The sequence below is a fragment of the Macrobrachium nipponense genome, chromosome 25 (genome assembly GCF_015104395.2).
Source record: "Macrobrachium nipponense isolate FS-2020 chromosome 25, ASM1510439v2, whole genome shotgun sequence".
NCBI classification, from domain to species: Eukaryota; Metazoa; Arthropoda; class Malacostraca; order Decapoda; family Palaemonidae; genus Macrobrachium; species Macrobrachium nipponense.
This window is the reverse complement of record NC_087214.1, coordinates 5435628-5453197: the sequence shown is the minus strand read 5'-3', so window position 1 is coordinate 5453197 and position 17570 is coordinate 5435628. Positions and strand designations below refer to the sequence as shown.

The 17570-nt window shown below is 41.6% G+C and overlaps 1 protein-coding gene across 1 annotated transcript in view; it reads right to left on the bottom strand.

Annotated features, from left to right (window-relative positions):
- Positions 1–16968: 16968 nt before the first annotated feature.
- The window catches only part of LOC135198972 (trichohyalin-like), a 1242-nt gene continuing 640 nt past the window's right edge, over positions 16969–17570 (bottom strand). The window contains exon 1 of the mRNA XM_064226892.1: positions 16969–17570. This exon is cut by the window's right edge and continues 640 nt beyond it. Coding sequence (XP_064082962.1) covers positions 16969–17570 — 602 coding nt within the window.

Below are 17570 nucleotides of genomic sequence, written 5' to 3'. Positions count from 1 at the left end.
AGGGGGTAACCACCCACTAAAATGTCTGGCATTACCACCACAGCATTCTAGGATGTGCAGTGCTATTGTAGTGTAAATTTTACTCGGTATCTCCTAAGTTGGATCTAGATCCAATTAACACCCCCTTTTCAGTGCGTCTGTCAGGGGGAACCCACCCTCCAAAATGTCTGTCACTGGTCATTCTATAATCAGTAGAGTCTGTAGATATATTATATATTAGTTTCATCTGGTATCTCATATATTGGATCTAGACCCAAAATCTAACGAGCTATTAGTGGTGCTTGTTAAGTAAGCCACCCATATATTTTCGGCAGACGGTCAGTTTCACAGTTTACAAGTCTACTCCTAAATACCAGTAGAGGTTACAGTCGGTATCTCGTTCGTTGTATCTCAACGGTCCGGGCTGCCGCTCTATAAGTGAAGTGTACAATCTTCAACTCGTGTACTCAAAATTTTTACTTCATACATGGAACACTGAAATATTATTGAATATATTGTCATAGACTTATTTTATTTTACGTTTGGAAAATAACAATGTGATTTTAACAATAGTACTACGCGCACACACACCAAGTATATATACGATATATATATATATATATATATATATATATATATATATATATATATATATATACACTCATGTGTGTGAATATATTATGTATTTACGTATCGTGTTTGTATGCTATATCTGTATGTATTAGTAGTACTGTTGTTTAAATTACATTGTTATTTGTCGCACATAAAATAAGTTTATGACAATATTCTAAATGATATTTAAATTTTCCTTGTTTAAATAAAGAATTTTATGTAGAAAAGATCTGAAATTTGTATTCTTACTTGAGTACGGAACCGTAGGTATAAGGGCCTATTCTGCTTTAACGGAACTGTAGACCTACTGTATACCTACACCAGGCTGTACACCACTAGAATATGAAAGATGCCGTGTATGCAACATAGTTACTGTTGTTGCATAACTTGAATAATTGCTTTACATGTCTCTGGGATTATTATGCCCCAAGGATGACTTGTAGCGTGTAAGCGAAGTGTCCAGCAACCTCTCGTACATTAATTTTGGTTCCGTGTGTGTGTGTTTTTTTTTTTTATTGTATGTAATAATTCCATGTCGGTCTGCTCCTCCAGATAATCGAACCAGTCACCAGGGTGAAGTTTCAATTAATTAAATAAACAATTCTGAGATAATTCATTTCATTTCTTCATCCATATAGAATTAATCCTTAACAAGCTGTTTCCTGTTCCTGATTCTACTTTTAATAATTTTAATCGCACGCATTTTAAATCTTTACTTGAACTTGCAGTGCAGGACACCGCCTTCGTTTTTAATGGTAAATTATTTAAACAAGTAGAGGGCATGGCCATGGGTTCTCCTCTCGGCCCTACATTTGCCAATATCTTCATGTGCTCCCTGGAGGACCAAATGCTCGATAATTGCCTATTAAGATTCTACCCCCTTTTTTATTCCAGGTTTGTTGACGATACGTTCGGCCTCTTTAAAAGTGAATATGAAGCTGACCTCTTCGTAGAATATGCCAATGCAATACATCCGAGCATAAAGTTTACGATCGAAAAAGAGGCGAACGACCGTAAACCATTCCTGGACGTTTTAGTTTTCAGAGAAAACGACTGTTTTTACCACGATTTTTAGGAAGAAAACTTTTACTGGACTTGGTACCAACTTTTATAGCTCCTGTTTTATGAATTTTAAGTCCAACTCTGTTTCTACCCTTCTCCACCGAGCACTTGTCCTTCCGTCGAACTGGGTCCTTTTCCATAACGAAATAACATTTTTAATTGACTTTTTTTAACAATAACTGTTTCCCTGGTAAGCTAATTTATAGGAAATTAGATCACCTACTGAAAAAACATTTCATTGTTAAACTAAAAGTTTTAACTGTCCCTAAAATGAAGTTCTATGCATGCTTTCCATTTACTCATGACATTAAATTTCACAAAAAGTTCACAGAAATCATTCAGGAACATTTTCATGCCATAAACGTAAAATTAATCCCTAAGAACCCTTTCACCATCGGTTCCCTCTTTACCTCGAAGGAGCGATTTTCGCCTTATATGTCCTCTGGTGTTATTAGACATACTTGCCCTGAATGTCAAACAGGACCTATGTGGGATCCACCCAGCAGACTCCTTAAGGTGCGTATCGATTCTCATCGTGGCATAAGCTTCCGTACTGGCAGCAGGATTGCAAACCCAGAACACTCCAATATTAGAAATCACTCCAAAATATGTAAAACATATATCGATAATAAAGACTTCTGTATTTTAGGCCATACCACCAACCCGCACGACCTTGTTATTCTAGAATCGCTCTTTATTAAACAACTTGTTCCGTCGTTGAACACCCATACGTCTTCTTCCCCTCTGTATTTGTCTTGACTTGTGTTGTTTATTTATGTTTTTATGTTTACGTTTAGTTTAACGCTGTCACTCCTCTACTATGAGATTCAGGGCCTCTGTAACACGGTTTTTTCGCAATAACTTTTTATCTATGCATTTCATAAATATAACGCTTATTCAGAATACATATTATATCAACACATAAATTTTGAGTGTATTCTGCACTACGTAGGTTGAATAAATTTGGTACCTTATATGTAAAGTGACCTTTTTTTGAAGACGGGCCAACTTACTCAGAGAAAAGATTTCGAACGCACTCGTTACGTAACTTATGACATCATTTCTTCCCTCTTTCTCGATGGATGATTGGCTATACGTAAAGAAGGCTAAACCTCTGGCAACAATGACATACAAATTTAAATACAAGCAAAGCAGTACAACTTTATGAACTCTGGAACCTCTCCACTGATAATTGTCATAATGAACAAACCAACAAAATATGTTAATAAATACAAAAACACTTCGATTATTAGTCTAACTCCCAAAATAAGTTTCCAAAGAAATTACAGTCTACTTTATAGGTCACAATCAGATTGAAAAGATGTAGGGAATAGTTGGTAATTACCAAAAACATAGTAGACAAGCTTGATTTGATAACTGCTATAGCCAATGTCAAGCAATCTTTATTTATTGGCTATCTACCTATTTACTGAAAAAAAATAGCCGGTACCGTATATTGGCTTTAAACCTTCACCAATAATTATCGTCAGAATGGTGACTTCATGAGGCTCCACCCACTTTCGCCTCGTTATAATTCAGGATAACAATGAAAGCTACCATGGGCATTGTTGGATTAGAAAATTTAACTTCTGGCTATAAAAACTAATTTCTCGAGTAGTTGTAAGAAGTGCTAAATGATCCTCAAGGATCCCAGCAGTTGGTCTAAACGTTTAATTCATGTATATTACTGCTATACTGTTGCGGCACTACTGCTACAGTAGTATTACTACGCTAGCACTGATACCCCACCCACATCTATGTATCGTTCCGCCATTCATAAAGTCTTTGGGTTTCAGAGCCGATGGAATTTCTGTCTGGTGGATGGGCGGGGCTGTTAACATTTAGTCAAAAGGTGTTTGTTTACCTTGCTTACGTAATGAATGTTTTTCGACTCTTGGCTCGTAATCATTGGCCATGGCGTCGGCTAGATCATTTCTACTCTATAAAAATTAAAACTATCGGGTTTAGGTTATTGATAATGCTGACAAAATTTGTGTGTGGTTGTCAAGGAGCAAAGTCCAAAAAACCGTGTTACAGAGACCCTGAATCTCATAGTAGGTCGGTCCTTAACTTCTTTGTTCTGTAACTGTTCACTGCTGCTTTCAATCTTTTGTCAATTTTTGCTTATTTTATGTTCATTTATCTTTCATTTTAATGTATGTCCTTTTAAATAATTTAACTTCCTTAATTTTAATGTGTATATTTTGTACACTTGTAAGAGTAACTTTTTTAGCTTTTGCATATCTGAATTTTTTATTTTTAGTTTTGTTTTTACAATTTTACTAGGAAATTTATTTTTAATTTTAACAGCCTGATGATGTAATTAACTTGATAATTACGAAACGTCGTAATAAAGACAGTATGTACATCTGTGTGTGTCCTCTTCCCTTCATTGATGATTATACTATATATATTATTTTTAATTTTTTATATATATATATATAATATATAGATATAGAAGATCACTAATATAGAGATATATATATATAAAATATATGATATAATATAGAGAGAGAGAGAGAGAGAGAGAAGAGATAGACGAGAGAGAGAGAGAGAGAGAGAGAGAGAGAGAGAGAGAGAGAGAGAGACTCTGATAATGCATAATATTCAACTATACATGTCCGTGATGGTACGCCATTAAACATGACATGATACCAACCTATTCAATCCAATCTTCAGTTTATTGTTGTCTTGTTCCCTCATGTAGTAGTTAAGAGTCGCAACACAAAAGCATTACAACAACCTTGTGGACAATGGTGAATCATTCGAGACATGATATAAAATGTCAATAGTAGGCAGTAAGCAAGGTGTCAGCAGGAGCTCTTGTCAAAGCCTGTATCTAACAGACGTGTACCTTCCCTAGCACGATCACCGCTCTGACTGCCATCCGAGATTTTTTTTTTTTGTCTACATTTTCGTAAGAATTACCTATTAATTAAATGATAAATACAAGTGAGGCTAAAAATGAGTTTATTCAAACATAATAAATAATCAGTATCTTTAGATTCCATAATTCACTACAACTTATAAATATAATGATAACCATACAGAAAGGGGGCGTGGCTGGTGTAAACGTCACGGGCCCCGTCATGGTCGACTCACGTCAATCTGCGCTAGTTGCCAGGTCTGCATTAATTTCCGTTCTCACCATGCCCAAAAAATTGAGATGACATTTCTCGATATAAAGTAAGACAATAATGCGGAGTAGATGCTTGAATCCATTTTTCTTAATTAGGTCGGTGTCTCAAACTCCGGTGGTTTCGGTTTCACATTAATCAGAAGCCTATTTCATTAGTTATATTAAAAAAGGAGGGTGTCATGGGCCTTGAAATAGTAAGTAAATGTAGAGCTCTTTTTAAGTTTAAATTGCGTTTAAAAGTTAATGAATGTGACATGGCAGTTTCTTTTACTGAACACCTAGGTTTATTGACCAAATATATTTAGAATTTACCTAAATATGTAAAGCTATTCATGTTTATAATGAAGGTTTAAACTTGAGAGTTCGTAAAGTTTTAGACCAAATATTGAGGAATGTTTTAAAGTGTAAGATAAAAGGAAAATATTTACTTTCAGGTATAGTAGTGTACTGGATGTGACAGCTTCGTTCTGAATGCTGCAATACTGAAGTCAAGAGGGTTGATCATTATTCTAGGAACTTTGGGGAACTCTGGTTATTGTTTTCGAGTTTGATTATCCCGATTTTCTACGGCTTGGAATTTGTGACATCCTAAAGGCTTCGTGTGCCTACTGGCGACGAAGATGTGGTTGGGCACCTTGCAACTGATCTATCTTCAACAAGTTTCGCTGGACTTTCACTATACTGTCCTTGAGGCATGAGTTGCATCAAATGTGTCAAATTTGGAAACTTTAGTTACGTATTTGCACTCAATGCTGTAGTAACAGTAATAAGTTACGTAGTAGTATTATAAGTGTCGATTTTTGAAATGTTTTAAAAATATATTTGAGTTGTTTGGTTTTCATATATTTTGTATTGCTTCTCATCGTATAAGTGTAGAGTATTTTAGTCTGTTATTTACCGAGGGTTTCAAATGAGTGAGCATACTTTGGTTTTTATTTATTTTGTCATGCAAAATTTGCTTGAAATTTAAAGTTTCCCCGTAGTAAAATCTAAGTTTTGGTTTTTACTGAAGATTGTCACTAAGTTTTCCAGTTTATTAATGATTATATTTGTTTCTCTATAATGAATTTAATTTTAGCTAAATACCCTCTAACCAGTTGATTAGTAATTTTATATTAATGGCAGACTTTTCATTACCTGAGGATCCAAAGACATTTGTGTATCTTTACATAAATGTTAAATATCGGAAGCTATTACTACTATTAAAAGTGAGTTGAGGAGAATTAAGAATTCCTGGTTTAAGTACTAATATCCCAAATATTTCAGAGGTAATGTATTAAAGGAAATTCAAAGTCTCTATCAATATACAGCAAGGCAAAAATTCTCGACATTGCAGAAACCGATGGATCTCTATATGAAACCTAAATTAAATGAAACCTACAGTACCTCGTTACAGATCATTATTGAGATTATTACAGAATTTGAAGCTGCCAGGCAGTGTGCTAGTTGTTAATACCAGGTACCTTAATAGCCTTACGGGTGAGGTGACAAAGGCAGCAGCTCTTTTTCACTTGCAGTTAAGATCTACAGTCATATATGAAAGAAGATAGTAAATATAAGAGCTACTGAAAATAGATAAGCTAATTTACTGGGCTAAATTTTCAGCCTCTAGTTTCACTGTCCTAATTTGTGTTTAATCACTAGTTTATCAAGTCTAGTTGGTCTTCATGAACATAGCTGTGTAAAATATAAGTGTTTGAACATGCGCAAAGCTATATTACGGTTTATACTTAAAACTGAGTGTGCCAATGCTAGTATTGAGGTTGACGCAAATGATCTTTTTCTTTTTTCAATGAAGATTAGAAGGGAGGTGGATTACCTGGGTCTGTTAATGTCTCTTATATGGTTTAGAAAGAAAAGAGTGTTTTGTCTCCTAAGACTATTAGCCTCTCGCAGGGAATTCCTCCTTGAGGCAACTTTGAACCGGAAACAATGATTCCTATTCAATATATCTCCACAAGGACAATTTAGATTAGAATTGAAAGGATTCGCAACGTGAGGTGCAAATCCCAACTTTTGAGATTTCGAAACTAGCAACTTTTCTACTTCATTTGCTAATTTTTGGATCGAAATGACAAAGTTAGTTCTTATGGGAATCGATTAACGCCTTTAGTGCATTCATGCTCTTGAAGAGTAGTTCGTCCTTTGCCCTTAATTGCTTGTTAAAGCCTCCGTGAATTTGGCAATCCTGCCTCCTCTCCGGACAAGGAGGAGCAGTAGCCATTGTTTCGCTACCAGAACGAAGGAAGAACTTGTTCCCTTTGTTGAAAACTGTTGTTCACGTTCTTCAAAAGTGCCCTTATTAAGTTTCAGTATAAGATACATATAGAGCTTCCTTAATAATAATCATATATATCGATGCAGGATTTATGCGTGGTCTTGCTAAAAGAAGGTACCAGTTTCGTCTTCAAGCAACCAAACGTCATCCAAGTATTGTCATAGCACTCGACAGATGTCTTTAGCGTACATACAATCCTGATATTAAGGCATGAGGCGGGCGTGATTACTACAGTCAGCCATTAAAGTTCCTTACGTGTTCTATTAAGGTAGAAAATGGTCTTCATAGAAAATGGTATTTTTGCGATATTTTGAGAACTAAGAAAAAATAGCTTCTCTCTCTCTCTCTCTCTTATTATTATTATATTACTTTATTATTATTATTATTATTATTATATTATTATTATTATTATTATTATTATTATTATTATTATTATTGTACTTAGGAAGCAGACCCTCTCTCTCTCAAGCATACTACTTTATTAAAAGTAATGGCTACTTCAGCAGCGTTACAATTGTAGAGATTCTTCTCTATTTTGCGAATAGCGGCTTTTTCCGTGCTACTTAAACAGGCTAGTAGATCGCCTATAGAGGTCATGGTCAAAATAGGTGTATATATTTGTATTCTACAGATAAACTATGATACCTCTCTCTCTCTCTCTCTTTTCTTAGAGCGAGCTTTCGTCCCCCGGAGCTGCAGACATCCTCGGGATGGGAAGCTGAGGCTTGACTGATCTTGGTGCATGTTGTTGTTGGAGTATTAAGCTGGCTTTATGCAGCACGGGCTTTAGCTAATGAGCAGTGTACGTCCTCCTTATATCCGTGGTTGACAGCAGGGGGTCTGCCCCATGCTTGTCTCCTATTGGCTGGTGGCGGTGAGTCTTCATTTTCATTGGTTGCCTGAGCCAGGTCTCAAGCCACTTTCTTCGAGCTGATGGTTGCGTTGCAGCGCCGAGGATCCTGCAGCCGTCTGGACCTCCTGAGCGGCGCTGTAACGTTGATGTGCGTTGCGCTACACTGTGGAATGTCACGGCTAATTTGATTTCCATCGGCTGCAGGAGTACCTCGTTCGGGGGCGTTGTCTTCCGTGGAGTTGTCATGATCGGTGGTCTCATTGTTGGTGGCAGGTCTTCTCATACTCGTAGGGAGGAGAAATTCTTCCTGCGTCGTATTCAGTGTAGATTTTGTTTGCTGGATGAGGAGCGCCTCCAGCAGGCGCAACCGACGGGCATCAGGGGCCTTCCCGATGATTTTCGTGTTCTTTATGATGACATCCCGGGAGATGGCCTCTAATGTTTGGTGCGGGGTGATTCTTGATAGCCCCCTCTTGGGCGCAGCACAAGAAACTCTTAGACAGGTGCATGGTAGTCATACCTACGTAGGCGCCGCTGCATTCGCGGACTGAGCATGTATACTGATACACTACATGCATCTGCTTCAGGGGTTCTCGTACCTGTGGAGAGAGGTTATTTTTCATAATAAGGTCGCGCGTCCTCCGATTCTGGTAATATATGATTAAGTCGATATTCTTGGTGTCGTCAGTCGGGATACATTTTCAGAAATAATTTTCTTCATGGTAATGGGAACTCATGAAGGCTTTGTAGTACAGCTTGATATTATCCTGGGGGTGGGGCTGCGGTCTCTCACTACTGTACCATTTCTCCAGGGCTGTGCGGACTTCCTTGTTGATTAATTTATTTGAGTACCCGTTATTCACAAGTACTTGGGAGGCGCGGTCGAGTTCCTGGTGAGTGTCCTGCCAGGTCAAGCAGTGGGAGAGGGCCCTCCTGACGAAGGCCCTGACGGTGGTGCTTTTGAATCTGGCGGGGCACTCGCTGTCTCCATTGAGGCATAGTCCTAAGTTGGTCTTCTTTGTGTAAACTGAAGTACGGAGACCATCTTCCATCTTGCTCACAAGGACGTCGAGGAAGGGGAGCAGATTGTCGGAGCTGTGTTTGACTGTGTAATTCAGCACACTGCACTGCTGAAATGCTTGACGAAGGACTTCTACCTCATCCTTGACGTCGACTTGCACAAAGATGTCGTCAATATAACGTCCATATCTGCGGGGTTGCTGCCTCCTGGCGAAGACCCGTTCCTCCATGGTGCCCATATAAAAGTTAGCGAAGAGGACTCTTAGTGGGGAGCCCATCGCCACGCTGTCCTTCTGGCAGAACATCTGGCCACGGTGGGTGGAGAAAGGGGCCTTCTTCATGCAGATCTCCAGCAGCGTATGGAGCGAGGCTTCTGGTATGTTGAGGGGCGCTGTCGACTGATTCCTGTAGACACGATCAAGGATTATATCTATGGTTTTGTCGACAGGTACGTTCGTAAATAGGGACTCCAAGTCCAGCGAGGCGATAATCCCGGTACCAGGGACGTCCTTGATGGCTTCTAGGAACTCTGCCGAAGACTGCAGGCTGTACCGATTCGGGACATAAGGGGTCAAAATTTGGTTGAGGCGTTTAGCCAAGGCTGATGATCACCCGGAAGGGGCTTCCTAGTTTGTGGGTTTTTACATTACCATATAAATAACCCAGGCTGTAGTCTCCTTGTATGGGCGGGAGGTGCACAGCGTTTGTCGCAGCATTCACTGCACTGATGACTCCGTTAGCCTCCCTCTTGATGTCGTCTGTCGGGTTCCTTGTCAGGCGCTCAAACTTGCTCTTGTCAGACAAAATAGCATCCAGCTTCTCGTGATATTCGGCAGTATCAATCAAGATGAAGGCTGCTGTCTTGTCCGCGCGTTGCACCGTGATGTTCACTTTCTCCTCCAGTTCCTTCGCTGCTTTCTTCATCTCCTTGGTGAGGATCCCGCTGGAGTGGGAGCCCCTCTTTGTAAGAGCTTCAGCAAGTAGGAGGGGTTGAAGGGCGTCGGTAGTTCTCACGATGCTCCGGGCTTCGAGTTGCTGGATGGAGTCTAGGAGCAACTCGATTTCGAGTCTCTTGTCATGGGGCCTTGGTCTTGAAATGAAGTGGCCATTAAGACCCAGCTTCAGAAGGGCGTCTTGATCGGGGGTGGGGTCGTAATCAGTAAGGTTAAGGTACCCTTGGGTTTGTTCAGGGATGCGGATTTGCCGCTGTTCAGGGAGATGAGCTTGCACAGGGCAGTTCTCATCCGCTACTTCATGTCATCCTCCTAAAGGCGGACGAGGCATCTCTCGATGTTCCCAGGGTACGTTGGTTCCTCTCCTGTGGGGTTGTCTTCATCAGTGGGTGGGTCATTCAGGATTTTCAAATTCGGTGTCATCCAGTCCATGACTATCTTCCTCTCGAAGGGCACCAGGACGTGCTGCTATAGGTTCCTCGCCTACTCCACTGGTGCCAGGGCTGCTTCTCACTCTCTCCCACTCCTGCCGCATTCTCTTGGTCTCGTTCTGGAGGGCACGCAGTTCAGTAGTCTTGATCGCTATTTAACCGCTTTGACAGAGAACTTCTATCAGAAGTCTTCATCAAGGGACAGAGCTTACTTGAAGGAAGTGTTCCTTCTTTCTGCAGAGCCGGTCTTCTAGAAAATTCCAACTGATTGACCAGAAGGAAGATATCTGCTAGAATAGGTCTAGATATCCGACTATTTGCCCGCTTTGACAGAGAACTTCTATTAGAGGTCTTCATCAAGGGACAGAGCATACTTGAAGAAACAGTTCCTTCTTTCTGCAGAGCCGGTCTTCTAGATTATTCCAACTGATTGACCAGAAGGAAGATATCTGCTAGAATAGATCTAGATATCCGACTATTTGCCCGCTTTGACAGAGAACTTCTATTAGAAGTCTTCATCAAGGGACAGAGCATAATTGAAGGAAGAGTTCCTTCTTTCTGCAGAGCCGGTCTTCTAGATTATTGAAACAATTGACCAGAAGGAAGATATCTGCTAGAATAGGTCTAGATATCCGACTATTTGCCCGCTTTGACAGAGAACTTCTATTAGAAGTCTTCATCAAGGGACAGAGCATACTTGAAGGAAGAGTTCCTTCTTTCTGCAGAGCCGGTCTTCTAGATTATTGAAACGATTGACCAGAAGGAAGATATCTGCTAGAATAGGTCTAGATATCCGACTATTTGCCCGCTTTGACAGAGAACTTCTATTAGAAGTCTTCACCAAGGGACAGAGCATACTTGAAGGAAGAGTTCCTTCTTTCTGCAGAGCCGGTCTTCTAGATTATTCCAACTGATTGACCAGAAGGAAGACATCTGCTAGAATAGGTCTAGATATCCGACTATTTGCCCGCTTTGACAGAGAACTTCTATTAGAAGTCTTCATCAAGGGACAGAGCATACTTGAAGGAAGAGTTCCTTCTTTCTGCAGAGCCGGTCTTCTAGATTATTGAAACGATTGACCAGAAGGAAGATATCTGCTAGAATAGGTCTAGATATCCGACTATTTGCCCGCGTTGACAGAGAACTTCTATTAGAAGTCTTCATCAAGGACAGAGCATACTTGAAGGAAGGGTTCCTTCTTTCTGCAGAGCCGGTCTTCTAGATTATTCCAAATGATTGACCAGAAGGAAGATATCTGCTAAAATAGGTCTAGATATCCGACTATTTGCCCGCTTTGACAGAGAACTTCTATTAGAAGTCTTCATCAAGGGACAGAGCATACTTGAAGGAAGAGTTCCTTCTTTCTGCAGAGCCGGTCTTCTAGATTATTGAAACGATTGACCAGAAGGAAGATATCTGCTAGAATAGGTCTAGATATCCGACTATTTGCCCGCTTTGACAGAGAACTTCTATTAGAAGTCTTCATCAAGGGACAGAGCATACTTGAAGGAAGGGTTCCTTCTTTCTGCAGAGCCGGTCTTCTAGATTATTCCAACTGATTGACCAGAAGGAAGATATCTGCTAGAATAGATCTAGATATCCGACTATTTGCCCGCTTTGACAGAGAACTTCTATTAGAAGTCTTCATCAAGGGACAGAGCATACTGAAGGAAGAGTTTCCTTCTTTCTGCAGAGCCAGGTCTTCTAGATTGTTGAAACGATTGACCAGAGGAAGATATCTGCTAGAATAGGTCTAGATATCCGACTATTTGCCCGCGTTGACAGAGAACTTCTATTAGAAGTCTTCATCAAAGGACAGAGCATACTTGAATGAAGGGTTCCTTCTTTCTGCAGAGCCGGTCTTCTAGATTATTCCAAATGATTGACCAGAAGGAAGATATCTGCTAGAATAGGTCTAGATATCCGACTATTTGCCCGCTTTGACAGAGAACTTCTATTAGAAGTCTTCATCAAGGGACAGAGCATACTTGAAGGAAGTGTTTCTTCTTTCTGCAATGCCGGTCTTCTAGATTATTCCAACTGATTGACCAGAAGGAAGATATCTGCTAGAATAGGTCTAGATATCCGACTATTTGCCCGCTTTGACAGAGAACTTCTATTCAAAGCCTTCATCAAGGGACAGAGCATACTTGAAGGAAGGGTTCCTTCTTTCTGTAGAGCCGGTCTTCTAGATTATTCCAACTGATTGACCAGAAGGAAGATATCTGCTAGAATAGGCCTAGATATCCGACTATTTGCCCTGCATTGACAGAGAACTTTTATTTAGAAGTCTTTTCACCAAGGGACAGAGCATACTTGAAAGAAGGGTTCCTTCCTTCTGCAGAGCCGGTCTTCTAGAGTTATTCTAACTGATTGCCAAGAAGGAAGATATATGCTAGAAATTAGGTCTAAGGATAATTCCGACTATTTGCACTCTGACAGTTGAGGAACCTTCTTTAGAAGTCCTTCATCATGGACCAAGAGGATACTTAAGAGGTTCCTTCTTTCTTTGCAGAGCCCGGTCTTCTAAGACTATTTAATTTCACTGATTTGACAGAAGGGAAGACATCTTGCTAAAATAAGGTTCTAGATATTCCCGACTATTTGCCCGCTTGACAGAAGTCTTATTAGAAGTCTTCATCAAGGGGACAGAGCATACTTGAAGGAAGGGTTCCTTCTTTCTGCAGAGCCGGTCTTCTAGATTATTTCCAACTGATTGACCAGAAGGAAGATATCTGCTAGAAATAGGTCTAGATATCCGACTATTTGCGCTTTGACAGAGAACTCTATTAGAAGTCTTCATCAAGGGACGAGCATACTTGAAGGAAGGGTTCCTTCTTTCTGCAGAGCCGTTGGTCTTCTCCAGGATTATTCCAAGGCTGTTTATTGACCAGAACGGAAGATATCTTGCTAGAATAGGTTCTAAGATATCCGGACTATTTGCCCGCGGTTTAACAGAGAACTTCTATTAGAAGTCTTCATCAAGGGACAGAGCTACTCAAAGGAAGATTTCTTTCTTCTGCAGAAGCCGGTCTTCTATATATTCCAATGATTGACCAGAAGGAATCTCTGCTAGAATAGGCCTAGATCCACTATTTGCCCGCTTTTGACAGACTTCTATTAGAAGTCTTCATAAAGGAAAGAGTCAGACTCCAAGGAAGATTTCCTTCTTTCTGCAGAGCCGGTCTTCTAGATTATTCTAAACTGATTGACCAAGAAAGACAGATATTTCTTCTTTAGAATAGGATCTAGAATCGATCCGACTATTTGCCCGCTTGACAGAGAACTATTTTCTTTATTAGAAGTCTTCATCAAGGGACAGAGCATACTTGAAGGAGTCCTTCTTTCTGCAGAGCCGTCTTCTAGATTATTCCAACTGATTGACCAAAGGAGATATCTGCTAGATGTTTCTTAGATATAGAAGCTTAATGCACTACTTGGAACAGACTTCGATTAAGGAGTCTTGCATCAGACAGAGAACTTCATTAAAAGTTTCATCAAGGACAGAGCATACTCAAAGGAAGAGTTGCCTTCTTTCTGCAGAGCCGGCTTCTAGATTATTCTAACTGATTGACCAGAAGGAAGATATCTGCTAGAATAGGTCTAGATATCCGACTATTTGCCCGCTTTGACAGAGAACTTCTATTAGAAGTCTTCATCAAGGGACAGAGCATACTCAAAGGAAGAGTTCCTTCTTTCTGCAGAGCCGGTCTTCTAGATTATTCCAACTGATTGACCAGAAGGAAGATATCTGCTAGAATAGGTCTAGATATCCGACTATTTGCCCGTTTGACAGAGAACTTCTATTAGAAGTCTTCATCAAGGGACAGAGCATACTCAAAGGAAGAGTTCCTTCTTTCTGCAGAGCCGGTCTTCTAGATTATTCCAACTGATTGACCAGAAGGAAGATATCTGCTAGAATAGGTCTAGATATCCGACTATTTGCCCGCTTTGACAGAGAACTTCTATTAGAAGTCTTCATCATGGGACAGAGCGCTACTCAAAGGAAGACTTCCTTCTTTCTGCAGAGCCGGTCTTCTTCTAGATTATTCCAACTGATTGACCTAGCCAGAAGGAAGATATCTGCTAGAATAGGTCTAGATATCCGACTATTTGCCCACTTTGACAGAGAACTTCTATTAGAAGTCTTCACCAAGGGACAGAGCATACTCAAAGGAAGGGTTCCTTCTTTCTGCAGAGCCGGTCTTCTAGAGTATTCCAACTGATTGACCAGAATGAAGATATCTGCTAGAATAGGTCTAGATATCCGACTATTTGCCCGCTTTGACAGAGAACTTCTATTAGAAGTCTTCACCAAGGGACAGAGCATACTTGAAGGAAGGTTCCTTCTTTCTGCAGAGCCTGTCTTCTAGATTATTCCAACTGATTGACCAGAAGGAAGATATCTGCTAGAATAGGTCTAGATATCCGACTATTTGCCCGCTTTGACAGAGAACTTCTATTAGAAGTCTTCATCAAGGGACAGAGCATACTTGAAGGAAGGGTTCCTTCTTTCTGCAGAGCCGGTCTTCTAGATTATTCCAACTGATTGACCAGAAGGAAGATATCTGCTAGAATAGGTCTAGATATCCGACTATTTGCCCGCTTTGACAGAGAACTTCTGTTAGAAGTCTTCATCAAGGGACAGAGCATACTTGAAGGAACAGTTCCTTCTTTCTGCAGAGCCGGTCTTCTAGATTATTCTAACTGATTGACCAGAAGGAAGATATCTGCTAGAATAGATCTAGATATCCGACTATTTGCCCGCTTTGACAGAGAACTTCTATTAGAAGTCTTCATCAAGGGACAGAGCATACTTGAAGGAAGGGTTCCTTCTTTCTGCAGAGCCGGTCTTCTAGATTATTCCAACTGATTGACCAGAAGGAAGATATCTGCTAGAATAGGTCTAGATATCCGACTATTTGCCCGCTTTGACAGAGAACTTCTATTAGAAGTCTTCATCAAGGGACAGAGCATACTCAAAGGAAGAGTTCCTTCTTTCTGCAAAGCCGGTCTTCTAGATTATTCTAACTGATTGACCAGAAGGAAGATATCTGCTAGAATAGGTCTAGATATCCGACTATTTGCCCGCTTTGACAGAGAACTTCTATTAGAAGTCTTCATCAAGGGACAGAGCATACTCAAAGGAAGAGTTCTTTCTTTCTGCAGAGCCGGTCTTCTAGATTATTCCAACTGATTGACCAGAAGGAAGATATCTGCTAGAATAGGTCTAGATATCCGACTATTTGCCCGCTTTGACAGAGAACTTCTATTAGAAGTCTTCATCAAGGGACAGAGCATACTCAAAGGAAGAGTTCCTTTTTTTTGCAAAGCCGGTCTTCTAGATTATTCCAACAGAATTATCTCCTGGTTTCCTTCTGGTATCCTTCTGGTGTCCCTCTGGTCTCCCTCTGGTGTCCTTCTGGTGTCCTTTTGGAGGCTTTAGTCCCTCTGTTGTCCTGGTGTCCGTCTGGTGTCCCTCTGGTGTCTTCTGGTGTCCTTCTTGTGTCCTTCTGTTGTCCCTATGGAGGCCTTCTTGTGTCACTCTGAAGGCCTTATTGTGTCCCACTGGAAGCCTGCTTGTGTCCTTCTGATATCCCTTTATTGCCATTCTAGTGTCTTTCTGGCTTTGCTCTGGATGCCTTCTCTTATTGGGAGACTCCTTGGTCCGTTGACTCTCCCAGAGAAAGTTCCTCCGCCTGACGAGGGGGGGGGGATCTCGCCAGCCGTTGACTTTTTCAGAGAGAGTTCGTCTGTGCGCCGAACAGCCGTTGACTCTCCCAGAGAAAGTTCCTCCGCCTGACGAGAGGGGGGGATCTCGCCAGCCGTTGACTCTCTCAGAGAGAGTTCGTCTGTGCGCCGAACAGCCGTAGACTCTCGTTGGGAGTGCTTCTAATCCTCCTGCCTCTGAGCAGCCGTTGACTCTAGCCAGTGAGAGTTCCTCCGCCTGACGAGTTGGGGGAAACTTGCCAGCCGTTGACTCCCACAGGGAGAGTTCGTCCGCCTGCCAGAGGTGGGAAAAGCACATCCGCCGATAATTTTGAGTCATCTTCCTGTGAGTCACTCCCAAAAGAGGTTAATCTTTTGGAGGTGGTTTTCTTGGCGGTGCAGGTCTTTCACCTGCAGGGCGTGGGACACCGGGAGGTACAAATCCTTCACCTGCAGGGCGTGGGACTCTGAAAGGATATCCTTCACCTGGAGGGCGTGGGACTCCGGGAGGATATCCTCCACCTGGAGGGCGTGGGACTCCGGAAGGTACAAATCCTTCACCTGCAGGGGGTGGGACTCTGGCAGGGAAAGTTCCTTCACCTGGAGGGCGTGGGACTCTGGGAGGATATCCTTCACCTGGAGGGCGTAGGACTCCGGGAGGATATCCTCCACCTGGAGGGCGTGGGACTCCGGAAGGTACAAATCCTTCACCTGCAGGTCGTGGGACTCCGGGAGGATATCCTTCACCTGCAGGGCGTGGGACTCTGGGAGGATATCCTTCACCTGGAGGGCGTGGGACTCCGGGAGGATATCCTTCACCTGCAGGGCGTGGGACTGGAGCAAAGGCAAATCCTTCACCTGGAGGGCGTGGTATTCTGGCAGGAGCACGAACTTCACCTGAAGGGCCTGGAACAGGAAGCCCATATCCAGGGTCAGGACACTCTTTGATATTGACTTGGCAGATCTCCAAGTCCTTGGGGTCCATAGAGCAAATCCTGCATATCGTAAGCATTTGGAGGATCTGCATCTGGAGGAACTGCGGGTGGCTCAGGAGTCGGAGTGTTGTCCTTGCCCTTCTTCTTGCCCTTCTTCTTTTCCTTCTTTTTCCTCTTCTTTTCCTCCTTTTCCTGCTTCTTTTTCTCCTTCTCTTCCTTCTTCTGCTGCTTCTTCTGCTGCCTTTTTTCCCAGCGATCGGAGCACTTCTCAACCAAGTCCCATAAAGCGTGTATGGATTGTATGCCCGCCAGAATTTTTCTGATGAACAGAAGGACCTTTCTTTTTTCGGACAGAGTCAATTCATCTGATTTAGTCATATTCCACTCCCACGCCATTTCCCACTCTCCCGATTCTCTTGATTGCGTTGATCCTGTGGACTCGTCATCCTCTTGCCAGCATACGTCGTCAACATCGGTTCCAAGTTCTTCCAGTTCTTCTTCGTTTGTCTTGCGAGCTGTGCTGACCTCGACTTTTAGGTCAACAGATTCCTCTGGAGAGCCACTCGCTTCATCAGTTCCAAGACTGGAGACTGTCTTCC